The sequence below is a fragment of the Pelobates fuscus genome, chromosome 5 (genome assembly GCF_036172605.1).
Source record: "Pelobates fuscus isolate aPelFus1 chromosome 5, aPelFus1.pri, whole genome shotgun sequence".
Taxonomy (NCBI): domain Eukaryota; kingdom Metazoa; phylum Chordata; class Amphibia; order Anura; family Pelobatidae; genus Pelobates; species Pelobates fuscus.
In genome coordinates, this window is record NC_086321.1 from 199,117,606 (window position 1) to 199,134,710 (window position 17,105).

The 17,105-nt window shown below is 38.0% G+C and overlaps 1 protein-coding gene across 5 annotated transcripts in view; it reads left to right on the forward strand.

Annotated features, from left to right (window-relative positions):
- The window catches only part of SPIN1 (spindlin 1), a 116,396-nt gene extending 101,993 nt beyond the window's left edge, over positions 1-14,403 (forward strand). For all 5 annotated transcript variants that reach the window (XM_063454945.1, XM_063454949.1, XM_063454947.1 and 2 more), the window contains 2 exons: positions 9,167-9,400; positions 10,566-14,403. In XM_063454945.1, coding sequence (XP_063311015.1) covers positions 9,167-9,400; positions 10,566-10,765 — 434 coding nt within the window. In that variant the 3' untranslated portion in view covers positions 10,766-14,403. The remainder of the gene's footprint in view (positions 1-9,166; positions 9,401-10,565) is intronic.
- Positions 14,404-17,105: the final 2,702 nt, after the last annotated feature.

Here is a 17,105-nt window from a genome sequence, read left to right on the forward strand (position 1 = left end):
CTCTCAGGGGCTTCACTAGGCCCAATATGTGTAGGTTGGTCTTGAGTTCCTGGCATCTTAATGCTCTATAGGAGTTGCCCAGGTGGGTAAATAGAAGCTGTTTAGGGAGTCCCCACCTGTAGCGGATATTCCTTGAAGAAAGTAGCCATAGGAGTGGTTGCAAGGTTCTACGCCACCTAGTGATGCTTCTAGGGAGGTCCAGAAACAAGGCGAGCATTGAGCCCTCAAACTGCAAGGGGGTCTTCCCACAGTTGCAGCCCTAAGAAGGAAGTGGAAATAGACAATTGGGTCAGCATGTGCACCCTATGGTACCATTGTTGGCTTCGGCAGGCAGGCAACTCCACCACCGTGGCTTGTTTTGGCGACAGCAGGAGGAACATCAGGCATTGGACGAAGTGAGGTAAATCAGTAAGGCCTACAGAATCCAGTATGTCCCGAATCTTTAAATTATAATGCCTCCGTTGATTCTCTAAGGCGTTTACCGTTTATCAGTGGCTGCCATTTGGTGTTTTGCTAGTTTCTTGAGTTTGTGCTCCACTGAGGCCAATCATGAGTAGTGTGTAGCGTGAGGTGGCGTCCTTGAAGAAGGCCATGTAAGCTGAAATGATGGCACTCAGTTCAGTTTACATGATCTTGAGCTGGCTGGCAGTGGCTGGTTTGTCGGCAGTGGGTTGCTTGGGGTAGAAAGTTAGCTTCTATTAAATCTGTTAATTCTGTAGTTATGTTGATACTCAGATATTTTAGCCTGTCACTGTTTTCGGGGAGCCCAGTGTTTAGTTCTTCCAATGTTAATAGGATGTCATCTGCATAGATATTTAATTTAGTTTGTCCTAGTGAATTTGTGAATCCCTTAATTTGTTTTATTCTGTCTTATTAAAATTGCTAAGGGTTCTAGCACCATTATATACATTAAAGGAGAGAAGAGACACCCTTGTCTGATCCCGTTTTTGATGTTAACATTTTGTGATGTAAATCCTGACCCTATTATATTAGCTGATTGAGAGCTGTAGAGAGCAGTCACGGCTTGTAAGATTGGTCCAGTGATTCCAAACCGGATTAAAGCTGCGAACATGAAATCCCATCCAACCCTGTCAAACGTTTTCTCTGCGTCTATTGACAGAAACATTAGAGGGGTTCCACTGCTCTCCGCTTCCTCCAGTATGTTTATTATTTTTATAAGGTTGTTAATTGAGGACCTCCCTGGTATAAATCCGACTTGATCATTATTAATAAGTTGTGGTATTACTGTTTTTAATCTATCAGCTAGAATGGAAGACAGTAGTTTAATATCTGTATTAATTAATGATATGGGTCTATAATGTTTTCCAGGTCTTTATCTGCTTTTGGGATGGGCACAATGTTTGCCCTCAACAGCTCTCCAGAACAGTCTCCTGTTTCCATTAAGTAGTTAAAAATATTAGTGAGTTCCCCTTTTAGTATATCTTTCATTAGTTTGTAAAATGTATTTGTAAAACCATCTGGGCCTTCAGTGATCTTTATTTTAAGTTTGTCTATAGATTTATGGGCTGGTTTATTTGCCTTAAAGGGACACTATAGTCACCTAAACAACTTTAGCTTAATGAAGCAGTTTTAGTGTATAGATCATGCTCACTGCTCAATTCTCTGCCATTTAGGAGTTAAATCACTGTTTTCTGTTTATGCAGCCCTTGTCACACCTCCCCTGACTCTGATTGACACAGCCTGCATGAAAAAAAAGAAAACTGGTTTCACATTTAATCAGATGTAATTTACCTTAAACAATTGTATCTCTTTCTCTATAAATTGAACTTTAATCACATACAGGAGGCTCTTGCGGGGTCTAGCAAGCTATTAACATAGCAGGGGATCAGAAAATCTAAATAAAACAGAACTTGAAATAAAGGAAGGATAAACTGTAGATGACTCTTTACAGAAAGTGTTTAGGAAGGCTGTGCAAGTCACATGCAGGGAGGTGTGACTAGGGTCCATAAACAAAGTGATTTAACTCCTAAATGCCAGATAATTGAGCAGTGAGAATGCAGTGGCATGATCTATACACCAAAACTGCTTCATTAAGCTAAAGTTGTTTTGGTTACTATAGTGTCCCTTTAATTGATAGGGTTGGCCTTACCAAATGTTTATTCTGGTAAGGTATATAAATTCTGTTAAAATATCTCAAATGCTCCTCCAATTTTTTCTGGAACCATTAGATAAGTGTTGTTCTCTTTTATTTTATATATTATTTTTTTATATTTATCTTTTTTTCAATTTGTTGGACATAATGGTTTCTGGTTTATTGCCTTTTAAATACCATTTAGCTTGCAGTAATTCTGGTTGTTTGGATGCTTTGTTTATTAATTGGTTGTTAATCTGTTTTCTATTTCTGCGATCTTATTTGCTGTTTGTGTAGAAGGTATTCATTTATTTTGCCTTTTGTATTCACTTAATGTTATATATAGTTTCGATAGGGGCGGTAATCCTTTTTTATTTTCAATCGATACCATTTTTATCAAGTGACCTACACTTATAAATGCACACCAGACCGTAATGTCCGGTGTGCCTTTGTTTTTATTTTCTCGAAAGAAGCGTTTTTTTATTTTTATTTATTCTTTTTTTTAATGTAGTATAAAGTCTTTTATGCGCCACTCTTTGCGGAACTTATAAAAATTATCTTTATATTCCAGAATGATAGGGCTATGATCTGACCATGCTATATCCTGTATCTCTATTTTTATTTATTTTTTACAAGCATGGTCACGCTTCCCAAGATAAAATTTATTCTGGCGTAAGAATGAAATGTTCTGGAAGAGCATGTATAAGGTAGCGTTGTAGCCGGCCGCCCTGGGCTTCATGGAGGCGGCAGGCTGGGGCAGTGTGCGAAGGAGCAGTGATCTTCCAGCGGCTCCTCTCTGCTCCCTCGCGCTGTGTAATGATGCCGGGAGCCGGAATATGACGTCATTCCGGCCCCGGTATCACAGGGAGCAGAGTGGAGCTGCATGGTAGATCACACACAGGAAGAGAGAGTAGCCCCACTGAACCCCAGGGAACGTCCACTCAGTGCTCCCAAAAGGTAGAGAGGCTGGGTGGATAAAAAAAATAAAAATAAAATTTAAATTTGTGTTTGAGAAAGTGTGTGTGTGTGTGCCTATGCCTCTGTCAGTGTGTGTGTGCCTATGCCGCTGTCAGTGTGTGTGTGCCTATGCCTCTGTCAGTGTGTGTGTGTGCCTCTGTCTGTGTGTGTGTGTGCCTATGCCTCTGTCTGTGTGTGTGTGCCTATGCCTCTGTCTGTGTGTGTGTGTGTGCCTATGCCTCTGTCAGTGTGTGTGTGTGCCTATGCCTCTGTCAGTGTGTGTGTGCCTATGCCTCTGTCAGTGTGTGTGTGCCTATGCCTCTGTCAGTGTGTGTGTGCCTATGCCTCTGTCAGTGTGTGTGTGCCTATGCCTCTGTCAGTGTGTGTGTGTGCCTATGCCTCTGTCTGTGTGTGTGTGTGCCTATGCCTCTGTCTGTGTCTGTGTGTGTGTGTGCCTATGCCTCTGTCTGTGTCTGTGTGTGTGTGCCTATGCCTCTGTGTGTGTGCCTATGCCTCTGTCTGTGTGTGTGTGTGCCTATGCCTCTGTCTGTGTGTGTGTGTGTGTGTGCCTATGCCTCTGTCAGTGTGTGTGTGTGTGTGTGTGTGCCTATGCCTCTGTCAGTGTGTGTGTGTGTGTGTGTGCCCCTATGCCTCTGTCAGTGTGTGTGCCTATGCCTCTGTCTGTGTGTGTGTGTGCCTATGCCTCTGTCTGTGTGTGTGTGTGCCTATGCCTCTCAGTGTGTGCCTATGCCTCTGTCAGTGTGTGTGTGCCTATGCCTCTGTCAGTGTGTGTGTGCCTATGCCTCTGTCAGTGTGTGTGTGTGTGCCTATGCCTCTGTCAGTGTGTGTGTGTGCCTATGCCTCTGTCAGTGTGTGTGTGTGCCTATGCCTCTGTCAGTGTGTGTGTGTGTGTGTGCCTATGCCTCTGTCAGTGTGTGTGTGTGTGTGTGCCTATGCCTCTGTCAGTGTGTGTGTGTGTGTGTGTGTGTGTGTGCCTATGCCTCTGTCAGTGTGTGTGTGTGTGTGTGCCTATGCCTCTGTCTGTGTGTGTGTGTGCCTATGCCTCTGTCTGTGTGTGTGTGTGCCTATGCCTCTGTCTGTGTGTGTGTGTGCCTATGCCTCTGTCTGTGTGTGTGTGTGTGCCTATGCCTCTGTCAGTGTGTGTGTGTGCCTATGCCTCTGTCAGTGTGTGTGTGTGCCTATGCCTCTGTCAGTGTGTGTGTGTGTGCCTATGCCTCTGTCAGTGTGTGTGTGTGTGTGTGCCTATGCCTCTGTCAGTGTGTGTGTGTGTGTGTGTGCCTATGCCTCTGTCTGTGTGTGTGTGTGCCTATGCCTCTGTCTGTGTGTGTGTGTGCCTATGCCTCTGTCTGTGTGTGTGTGCCTATGCCTCTGTCTGTGTGTGTGTGTGCCTATGCCTCTGTCTGTGTGTGTGTGTGCCTATGCCTCTGTCTGTGTGTGTGTGTGTGCCTATGCCTCTGTCTGTGTGTGTGTGTGCCTATGCCTCTGTCTGTGTGTGTGTGTGCCTATGCCTCTGTCAGTGTGTGTGTGTGTGCCTATGCCTCTGTCAGTGTGTGTGTGTGTGCCTATGCCTCTGTCAGTGTGTGTGTGTGTGTGCCTATGCCTCTGTCAGTGTGTGTGTGTGTGTGTGCCTATGCCTCTGTCAGTGTGTGTGTGTGTGCCTATGCCTCTGTCAGTGTGTGTGTGTGTGCCTATGCCTCTGTCAGTGTGTGTGTGTGTGCCTATGCCTCTGTGTGTGTGTGTGTGTGTGTGCCTATGCCTCTGTCAGTGTGTGTGTGTGCCTATGCCTCTGTCAGTGTGTGTGTGTGTGTGTGCCTATGCCTCTGTCTGTGTGTGTGTGTGCATATGCCTCTGTCTGTGTGTGTGTGTGCCTATGCCTCTGTCAGTGTGTGTGTGTGTGTGCCTATGCCTCTGTCAGTGTGTGTGTGTGTGTGCCTATGCCTCTGTCTGTGTGTGTGTGTGTGTGTGTGTGTGTGTGTGTGTGCCTCTGTCTGTGTGTGTGCCTATGCCTCTGTCTGTGTGTGTGCCTATGCCTCTGTCTGTGTGTGTGCCTATGCCTCTGTCAGTGTGTGTGCCTATGCCTCTGTCAGTGTGTGTGTGTGCCTATGCCTCTGTCTGTGTGTGTGTGTGTGCCTATGCCTCTGTCTGTGTGTGTGTGTGCCTATGCCTCTGTCAGTGTGTGTGTGTGCCTATGCCTCTGTCTGTGTGTGTGTGTGTGTGTGTGTGTGTGTGCCTATGCCTCTGTCTGTGTGTGTGTGTGCATATGCCTCTGTCTGTGTGTGTGTGTGCCTATGCCTCTGTCAGTGTGTGTGTGTGTGTGCCTATGCCTCTGTCAGTGTGTGTGTGTGTGTGCCTATGCCTCTGTCAGTGTGTGTGTGCCTATGCCTCTGTCAGTGTGTGTGTGCCTATGCCTCTGTCAGTGTGTGTGTATGTATGCCCCTGTGTGTGTGTGTGTGTGCCTATGCTTCTGTCAGAGAGTGTATGTCTGTTTAGGTACCTGGTGTTTTTAATCACCCTTTTTCCCCACACTGTGCAGGTTTTGCCATGGCTTGTCCCGCCTCCATTGCCGAGTTCATCAGTCTTTTTGATCTCAGCTAAGCCAATGCTTTCCCATTGGAAAGCATTGGGAGGATATTGCGCATGTTCTGTATGGGGTAACATTCAGCGCGTCCATGTAGGAAAGTATGACACTGTACTCTCTCGTGGCCATCTGAGTGACAGCCACTAGAGGTCTTAGTAGGCAGCAATATAAACACTGCCTTTTCTCTGAAAAGGCAGCGTTTACATTGAAAAGGCTACAGGGACAGGCTATAGACACCAGAACCACTACATTAAGCTGTAGTGGTTCTGGTGACCATAGTGCCCCTGTCACATGAGTTTCTTGCAGGGCACAAATTTGTACCCAATTGTTTTGGGGTTTTTTTTTTATTTGTTTTTTTTTTATAATTTTGATCAAATAATCTACAATTATAGACCTTTTACATGGTGTGTTAATCCCTCTGGGCATTTATAGAAATCAACTTGATTTATGGTTTCTTTTTGTTTTTTGGGGCTTTCTCTCTCCAAGTGTTACCATACATATATAGAAATCAAAAAAAGCTTTCTCTATTAGTGTTTACATAAAAAGAAGATTGGTTGACCTGAAACAAGTGTGATGTATAGCTGCTAACCCTGCCATACAGTATTTTGAGTAGACAACTTTGCTGTCCTCCCTATTTATTTGTGTATTTGCTGTGTTTTTAACTTTTTTTTTTTCTTTCCTTCTCTTTATCCCCTTTTTTCTTTGGTGAATTTCTCTATCTTCATTTCCTTCTTATTCATGATCCTAGTGTAAAAAATGTTCCTTCTTATTGTGCATTAATTCCTTTATGAAGTGCCTATTTGATACGTTTTTAGTTGTGGTCTATAGTTCTTTATTTTGTTTATTTATTTGCCCCAAATTCTATTTACTATATTAGTGTATCCCATAGATCCCTAATGTGTAATATAGATTAAATAAAAAAAAGTTTTCCTTATTTATCATGGAAGTTAAAAATGTCCACTACTTGTTATTTCTCCCTTCTCTCCATCTTCCTTCCTCCACCCCTCTTCTTCCTCTCCTTCTCCATTTCTTTAACCCCTTAAGGACACATGAATGAAATATTCCGTCATGATTCCCTTTTATATCAGAAGTTGTGTCCTTAAGGCGTTAAATGTTTAGAGCCTCCCAATTTTTGGCTAATGGCTGGGGCCAATTCCAATTTAATTTTTATCTAGCTAGCTTTTCAGGTCTTCTGCGCTATTCCTATAGGTGAGTTTCCCTTCATGTCTTATAATAATTTTCGTGGGTAACCCACAACGGTAATTGATGTTGTTCTGTCTCAGGGTCCGTGTGCCTTCAGCAAAGGTCTTCCTCTTTTTTCTGGTTGACCATAACAAATTGTGGAATATTTTTCGGGTTTCATATTTTTCTGTACATCCATTACTTCTTATGGCTCTTATTGCATCTTAATTCTAGAGGAATTTGCATATCATTACGTCCCTTGGGAGATGTTCTGGGACTCCTTTAGGTTTATATACTCTGACATCTTTCCATCATAGGGATTCTATGGTCCCATTCAACCTTCAAGTGTTTAAAGACTTCCTCTATATGGTTCCAAATTGTTTTGATTTATTTGTTCTGGTACTACTCTAAATCTTAAATTATTCCGTCTTGACCGGTCTTCTAATTCTGTCGGTTTATCTTCCATGTGAGCCATCTTTTTCTCTAGCACCAGATGTTCATCTTTATGGATGTTTTCACTATATTCTAGTCCTTTTTAGTTTTTCTTTTATTCCTAGAAATCGTTGGTTAAGGGTCAGCAGTTCTGTCTTGATGTCTATAGTATTGGCTTGAATTTCTTCTCTTAATTTCCAGAATTGTGTATCTAGATGTCTGAGTAAATCATATTCGCTTCTTGTTTCACTTTGACTTCATTCCTGGGTTTCCTCCCTTTGTACTTTGTTAATGCTTTCTTCTAGAGGAATATTAGAGATAGTCTATTTCTCCAGGTTTGTTTTGTTAATTGTTGGATTTGGTGAAAAAAAGGAAAGGCACTTTTCTGTTCTGTTTTCTGGCGCGTTTTCTTTTCTTAGATGCTTGCCATTTTGTGTCTTTTTTTGTGGCCATTTTGTTTTTAACTCTATTTGTTATATTGTTTTATTTTCCTATAGGTAATATTATCCTTAGAAAAATTACTTTATTTTCTTTTCTGTGCCTTTGTCTTTTGTTTCTTGTGTTTTTTCAACCGAAATGCTTCTTTTTTACACCCATACCTCTCTATCCTGGTACACCTTTATATTAGGTTTTTGTTATAGTGATATGACACAAAGAAGCTAATCACTTACCCACTAGTTAGACTCTGAGGCAGACTATGATTATATTTTTTAGATATTAGATATATTATAAAGTGGACCACTATAAGTTTTACTGAGTCCCATTCTCTATCTTACTGTATTTTTATCAATTGCTTCTGTATTTCTGGTCGGAGGCAAACTGTTTCATTGTCTTTGTATGGGAACTGTACAATGATAATAAAGTTGAGTCTAATCTAAAACTGAATAGAAGGTTTGGGTGGTAGCTCAGTGTGTAAGCATGAGTGCATTTCAATCCCTTTTGCCTCCTTATGTCACATGCTCTGTGACCAATGACAACTCCGTCCCCATGTCATTGCCATCTTCCTCCTCAAGCAGGTTTGCCCACACTCTGTCCAAGTCACTTTGCTACCAGTCCTTTAACGTATTTGTTTTAATTTTTGAGACCTCACCATTGCTTGCACATAGGGAATACATCTCTGGTATTCTATAGTAAGAAAGCGGTGATTTGCCTAACAACTGCATATGTCATGAATCTATTGGGGAAGCCAGTGGATGCTCTCTAACTCTGGCTGCTTGGTGACCAGAGCTACTGAAAGGGGGTAAGTAGTGTTATCTCCTGTGACTGTAATTCACAGCTCAGTTTAAACTTGCCAATATCAAATGAGCTTTGATGCAGGTTTTAAGTCTTAATGTTCATATTATGTTGTGTACAATTGACATTAAAATGTCTATCAGCCTATTAAAGCTATAACAGTAATTATGTAGTGCCCAGTCTTTAATTGTCTGAATCTTTCAACTCTGCTGCTTTTTCTGAATGAAAAGTGCTCTTGCCTTTACGATTATGCATTGTGTAGTACATAACCTTTTATTTTTAAGTCAGTACTTTGTCAAATGACTGGTTCTTTATTGGCAATTTATTGAAAATCTAATATTTTGTAAGATCTATTTGTAATTCATCATAAAATGCTGACTGATCACCAGACGTATTAACAGTAGCGTATCTCTATGTGCAATTAGCTCATTTTGTGTTGCAACCCTTAGATGGGAAACACTTTTTTATAACCAAGAGTAGCACAGTGAGGAGCAATAACTGCTTTAGTTTATAGTCTACAGGAGGTTCCAGATAGACTTGGAATAAAAAAAATATTATTTATTTCACTGTGCTTGGAATTAGCATTACTCAATGTAATTTATTTATATTTGTAACACCTTTTAGTTTTTAACATTGCTACAAGTGTTAATTTACTTTTTGTCTTTATCTAGCTTCATCTCGAATCAGTGACGCCCACTTAGCTGACACAATGATTGGTAAAGCAGTGGAACACATGTTTGAAACAGAAGATGGCTCTAAGGATGAGTGGCGAGGGATGGTGTTGGCACGAGCTCCCATTATGAATACATGGTTTTATATAACCTACGAAAAGGACCCTGTGTTATACATGTACCAACTTTTAGATGATTACAAGGAGGGAGATCTCCGTATAATGCCTGATTCTAGTAAGTTGTTTATTGTTCTGCAAAACTTTGTATTCTTAATATTCTATACAGAAAGTGTGCACTGTTTGGTTTGTTGGTTTGGTTTCTTTCCTTTTCTGGAATATTGAATCCAATTATTTTGAGTAAGCAGTATATGTATTCCTGGAGTACTTCATTGGCAACCAAACTATATAATACATTTGATTTTAGACTATTTTCTTTGACTATGTGCAGGCTTTTTTTTTGCCAGGAAATATTCCAGTATAGTACTAAATCAATAACATGCATCACCCTCTGACTACTTGTATATTTATGATCATTACAATACCCAGTGACATGTCTGCATGATTTATTGTGATGCTTATTGTTGCAAATAAAACCATTCAAGCAAATAATACCTGGTATGACCAGAATATGTATTTGTGAAATGCCTTTATCCTTTCACAGAGTTTAATTATTGTATTAAAGAAAAACAGTTAAACCACAAAAGGCAAATTTCAACAAATTGCTTAAAAGTATGTGATCCATTGATTCACCTTTCTTAATATCAGTATTCTTAATAAATGTTAGGACCCAGGCAGTCTTAACCCTGCAATGTAAACATTTCAGTTTCTCTAAAACTGTCATGTTTTGCATTGCAGGGTTAAGAGGACAGGGTCACTGCACCCACACCACTTCATTGAGATGAAGTGCTCTGGGTGCCTACAGTGTAATTAAAAGTACCTCTAAGCAATATATAAATACAGGGTTCCTATGTCATACAGAGTTTAGCTCTTAGTCTACTGAGGATCTAAACTAGTTGCTCATTTGTAGTGTGTCATTTTAGAATTACTAAATAATAGTTGATAAACATATGAACAAACTATACAAAAATTTTACTGTGCACACAGTCTCATTTCCAAGTGATATCCTTACTGTGTCTCTGTTTTGACACTGACTTTACTACACAGAGCTTAATCACAAGTAGTAAATATAGTCTTTATACTAAGTACTTCTCTCCTGATAACCTTGGTTAGTTGCAACGGTGTTTGGTAGGTATTGCTATTTTTATTTTACTTAGAAGCGGTTGACACTGAATTCCTTTGTATTGTTTAACTTGTAGGTACATGTGTTGATTTCTAATATAGTGTATTATCTGCTTTCAACTAACCTTTTTTTTTTTTTTTTTTGAAATTGATAAAACCAGATGATTCCCCTCCAGCTGAAAGGGAGCCCGGAGAAGTTGTGGACAGCTTAGTAGGAAAGCAAGTGGAATATGCCAAAGAAGATGGCTCAAAAAGGACTGGCATGGTTATTCATCAAGTTGAAGCCAAACCTTCAGTTTATTTCATAAAATTTGATGACGATTTCCATATTTATGTCTACGATTTGGTGAAGACATCCTAGATAAGATCATGGACCTACTGCCAAACTCATGGATCTAACAAATGTAAAAATCTGCAGACATATTTCACTGCTTTCTGATTATATGAAGGCTTCCAATATTCCTGCGATCCCACAATCCCTTTATGGAATTAAAAGAAAACAATGTTTTGTTGTGAACAGTGTACTTATACTATCTCTCCCACAAAACAAATAGACCACTTTCTGTGAATAACATTTAATATGAAGGGAGATTTAAAAAAAAAAAAAAAAGAGAGAGAGAGCGAGAAATCTGAATAGTGGGGAAAAAACTCCATGCAGATGGGGAGGATAGAAAAGACCAGCTTTGTACATTTTCAAAACTCAAGATTATAGAAATGTTACTGTTGTGTTTCCTCAACACTCATTACTCACTCATAAGAATATGGTTTATATAACTAACTTCCCTAATGTGATAATGAATACATTATTTTATATTTCTTTCAGCATCTCTGCTGAAGAATCTTACAGTGCACAGACCCTCTGGTCTGACAGACCCACCTAGACATTGCATTGTGTTGGTGTGCCTCCCTTGCCAAGAGGTTTTTCTGTCTTTGTAGCCAATCAAGCACAGTATATTGTAAACAACATGGGTGGCTTTATCAGTTTTGTGCATTGTTCTTTATAGATTCATCTAAAACATTTTTTCATGTGGTACCATGCTGGGTATAATGTGGATTATATTATTTGGCAGTCTTATTATCTTGGCCTGGCACTTGGCTTAATGTCTTATAGGTTGCAGGACAATTTTACATCACAAAAGACTATCTTTGAAAGTATTTTCCCCCAATTATTTGTTACTTTTGTCAGAAATGCAATGCTGCAGATGGTTATCATGCTGTCCTTTAACATAGTCTGAAATTTCGTCTGTTTGTCTCTTTTTCTTATTACAGCTGCCTGACTTGTAAAAAAAAAAAAAAAAATATTTTAATTTTTTTGTTTTGTTTTGTTTTCTTCTACTTTGCATATTGATGGTTTGTACAAAACAAAAAATGAGAAAAAAAAAGAAACCACAAAGTGGAGAAAAAAATATATATGTGTTGAAAGTACTACGATGGACAACTGGTTACTTTATTTTTACTCAATATTCTAACAATGTTTAAATAAAATGTGAGTGCTTGAGTGCAGCCAAGTATTTGTTGTCAAAAGCTATGGAAGCATCTATAAACCTATAATGTGGAAACGCTGATTTAGGCTAAAAGTTCCTATACCCACCATTACGATAATTCTAGATCTAGCTTATGTACGTGTTCCCTTGATGGTCAAAGGAGTGATCAAAATAAACACTTCTTCCCTATATAGTAGTATTTGTTAAAGCACTTATGAAAGGAAAGTGTGAAGAAATGATGAAGATCTGTGTACTTTTTTGGATATTTTTTTTTAATTTCTCTTGAAGAAAATGGAACAGTCATCTTTCATTGTGCTTGATTTTTTTCAAATTGGGTTTAAAACACATACACACCTTCCAGGTTATGCTACTTTTGTGGATGTGGTACAAACATGTTATCTGTTTTGTATTAGCTGTAATATGCCACATATTGAGTAATGTGTACAGGAGGTGGCTGTGGGGCAAAGTTCTGAAAGCTGAACAGTCACCATGGAATTAAAAGTTCCTACTGTAATAATTGATTTTATTTTTTTGGGGGGGGAGGGGGTGGAGGTATTTCCCAAAATTTTTAAACTTGCCATGCCACTACAAAATGTAAGCCAGCTGCCATATTTTACTTTTCTCAGATAATATAAATGGTTACATTCAAACTTGACTGTGGATACAATTGCTGACTTAAAACAAAAGAAAAATAAAAGGGTTTTATACACCAGCATTTTAACAAAAGTTATTTAGTGAATATTTGCCCAGATAGCACTACAGAATTTGACCCAATTTGTGGTATGATACATATTGACATAATTTTTATTGGATAACCTGTTGTGTTATTTATTCTTAATTGACTGTGTATATTCCAGCAAATAATTTGAGCTGATATCAGCTTAAATAACAGGGTGGTTTGTTGGAGAAATTTTTATTTTTGGTTTTGTTTCCAGTAAATGTATTAAAGCAATTTCATATTCTTTGCAAGAACCCTTAATGAGCGTTGTTTCATGCAATCCTCTATGTCCAACTGTTTGTAACCTTTTATTTCCCAGCAACTGGGATGGTAGGTTATTGATTGATAACTATTCAGTCAATAAGTAGTGATGCATCTGGTGTACTTAAAGCCTAGAACCAATTTTACTGGATATAAGAGCGCTATAATCCATAAAAAACACAATACAATATGGGGTTTTAAGAAACTCACCTTGAATCTAGGATGTAACTTGTACGTTCTCCATGTGCTGCTAAGGGTTAGAATTTTGTCTCACTTTATGCACATATGCGTGCTACCCATTGCTACCCTCCTAAAATACCTTTGTTCCAGTTTCTGCAACATTTCATGTGTTCGCCTTAAGGCTTATGCCTCCTTTTGTTATTAAATGCTTACTTATGCTCCCATAATAAAAGCATTACAGTAATTGTCTTTGCTGCTATTGCAGTATGTCCAATGTGTTATGGACAACCAAAGGCAGGCTATTGTTTAGCAAATAGCTTTTTTTTTTTTTTTTTTTTTTTTTTTTTATGTTTTTGATCAAAGTGAGTGGATTTGCAACAGTGTTTCTATCCTGCGGATCTTTAAAGTGACTTATTGACTCTGAAGAGTCCTGTATGTAAATCTCAAAGCAGAGCCTGGCTCCGTGAGCCCCAATAGTAGTTTGAAGCACACTCATTAGAAGTGTGCATATACACACTCATTATGTATAGTTAAACTCAGCTGCAGTAAGGTTTTTTTTTTGTTTTTTGTTTTTTTTATAGCTTTTGTAAAGTTTTTTGTTTTTTATTGTAAAAAAATCAAGCTGTATGTTTGGTAAAGTTATGCTTACATTTTTGGAATTCGTTTTTCTTACACATTTGATTATTTCTGTTTCAAATAGAATATTGTCTGTGTTTGTTTTCCTTTTGTGTAACTTCTTAAATCCCACCAATATGCACTTGGTTAAGAGGTAACTGGAGGCAGACTTCTCCCAATCACACTCCTTTGGCTTTTGTTAGGGCTCTTGTTTTAGAACTGCATGCAGTGCTTGTGTTAATCCTGTTAATGTACATGTTGATTCCTATGAGGGGTTAACATTACTATCCATAACTTTCACAGGGCTTGTAACTGCAAGCTATGTTTCTGTGTGAACAAATAGCCTTACATTTACCTGATGTAGACTTGTGTTCTCTGTGTGTGTGATGTCAGGCTGCCATGTGATATCCTTTAAAAAAAAAAGAAAACAATGCAAACCATTCTTTTTTTGCATGCTTAGATTATACGTTAAATGTAGCAAAATAAAGTTGCATGTTAAACTGTTTCAGTTTTTGTTTTTGTTTTTTTAATTAATTTTTCCTCCCTAACCTCTTTAATATTTGTTTCCTTTTCATATGCATTCAGTAAAACTTGCTAACAAGATTTTGATGGGTATTTTAAATGGCTAGGTGCACTGGTGATGCAAATATAGTGCCAATTAATGGAATTGTTACATTTATATGTATCTGCATTTAAAGGAACCACACATTCTGCAGAAGAAATAAAATCTACAAACCGTAACCATTTCTGTATCTTTTTATTGTTGTTGGTTTTTTTTTTGGTCACTTTTCCCACTTGTTGAGTGTTTAAATATTTTGGTGTCAGTCTTGGAGCCCTAAATGTTTTAGGCCTGTAGTTTTCATTAACCTGATAAGTGCTTTACATGCAATTTTTTTAGTTTGCTTAAACAATTCACAACCACGTTTATGTATAATTAGTATATTGTATATTTGTCCCTTATTTGGGAAATATTCTTTTAACTCCTTAAGGACAGAGGCAATTGGCCAAGTACTGAACCAAAAAAAAAACCTAGATGTGTCTGTTCAACCATAATTTACCTCTTTTATATTAAGTGTGCCAACACTTATTATAGATCATTTTGTTCATGAGAAATAGGGCTTTCATTTCACATCAGTTATGTATGTATGAAACCTAATTAAATACGAATACAATCTAAAATAGTGTAAGTTAAGATTTTTTTATATTCCAAGTTCTGCGTGGCATTTTAACTGGGTATGTCATAATACTGTTGGCTTGTATTGCAATACAATGCACATATTTGTATGCTGTTGTTACCACAAGTACAACAGTGCCCTCATGTACAGGTTTTATTGTGTTTTTGGAAAGTTACAGGGTCAAAAAAAGTGCTTGACCATTTCAGTTTTCACATATAAAAATTTTCCAGATTGGTTTGCTGGGCCCATATGTTGCCTTTGAGACCATATGGCAGGCCAGAAATAAAAATTACCACGATCATATCATACTATTTGCAAAAGTAGACAACCAAAGGTATTAAAAATTGATTATGTTAAGTTTTGTTTTTGTTTTTTCTCAGTAGCCACTTCGTTATAAACTCTGTTCAGATTTGTGTTTTGCATTTTTCACACAGAAACCGTACTTTCTCTAATGATATCACCATTGTAACTAATTTTACTGTTTTAAAATACCTTTTTTTATTAGACTAACAAATGTTGAATGACAAGCTTTCAGGAAAATCTCCCTTTCTCAAATCTAAAACATTTGAAAATACACTTATGATATTTTCTATATTCATTCAAGTGTATGTGTATATATAATTTTTATTTTATTTATTTATTATATATTGGGGGATCGCCGGACTACCTAGGCAGTCTCCCTGCTGCTCAAACTGATCAGAGGCATGTGATAGCAGTATCCTCGTAATCACATGACTTGGGATGACTGCAGGGGGACTGCCTCGGTTGTTGCAAGGAGGGATAAGTATTTCGTCTGGAGGAAAGGTCCGATCCTTAGGGTGTGCTTTGGAACCCTAACTGCGTTAAAGCACGCTGGAGAGAGGATGGTCCCAGCATCTAGCACACCCCAAGTAAGACCTCAAACAATTCTAAAATGGTTTAACTACTTACAGAGAGGCAAAAGAAAACTCCTGGCACTGTAAACACTAGAGGTTATGGTGTTTTGGGACTGTTCTTCAAGATAGCAATTTGTTACCTGTTGTATCGGTCTGTTCTTATTGTTTGTCTTTTTCCCAACTGTACAGTGCTAGTGAATATGTTGGCTCTTTATAAATGCCAGTAATAAATAAATCCAGACTGCATACATATGAATTTAACTTTTTATTTATCCATGTTGTGGGGATATTTATGGGATAATAATAGTAAACAGTTGAGAATTGCCCACTATTTCAATTCTCAGATCCCAAAGATCGTTATCGTGTAAGTGAAATGTATTCCATATAAATAAAATCACAATTTGTTATAAAATTAGATACAATTTATTGTGACAATTTAAATAATAATAATAAGTAACATGTGTGACCATAATCAATGAATATTCAGTATAACATGGTATGCAATTAATGGCAATACACATTCCAATGGCTAACACAGTATAGAATCTACAACATTAGCTGTCAAGACAAGATTTATGACGGTACTTCACAGAGAAACGAAAGTGAAACTAACACACACAGAGCTTGCAGCTTAAGGCCATAAAACTTTAGCTGACAGAATAACCCTTTCAATGCTGGTTAGACCTCCTAGGTAATTAAGACCTATTCTCATGTAATTTTAAATAAAATAACATTTAAACCAGCTCATTAGTCATTTCCTGGAACCATCCAATAAGAGTAATCTACCATGTTCTATAAGCAGAATTTTAACTTGCCTAAACAGATATTTTATCTTATTTTAGAGCAAATCAATACACCTGGATAAATATCACGATATGCTAACATGTGATAAATCACATAAATACATGGTTATTCTTTTCCCATCTGCGGAATGGGATGGTTATAACTATATACTTCTTAGTTAACTCAGATTTCTAAATATCGAAATCTGATCGTGATTTATCCAGTCATATATCATGCTATTAGAAAAATATTAATTAAATGAAACCAGTATAATTACAAGTTAGAGAGATGTTCTCAGGTATTCTCAGGAGTTTGAATGTCATGGGTCTCTTTCTCTGTCTCCTGACTTAGCCTGCTTCTGACTGCTTCCTCTGACTCCTTCCTTTGCAAACCTCTCTTCCCTTTGTCTTAACTTTTTAAAGGGAAAATTCACTAGGTGAATGACCAATAGAAAACTGGAGGTGTGGTTACCTTCCAGATAGCAATTTAAGTATTTGGTCTATAGAGGGCAGTCTCGTCCCACTAAACATTCCTATCCAGGAAATAATTAACTTTTCCTGGTGGCTATTTTGACGTCATTTAGCTTATCTTTATGGTTATTTATAATTTA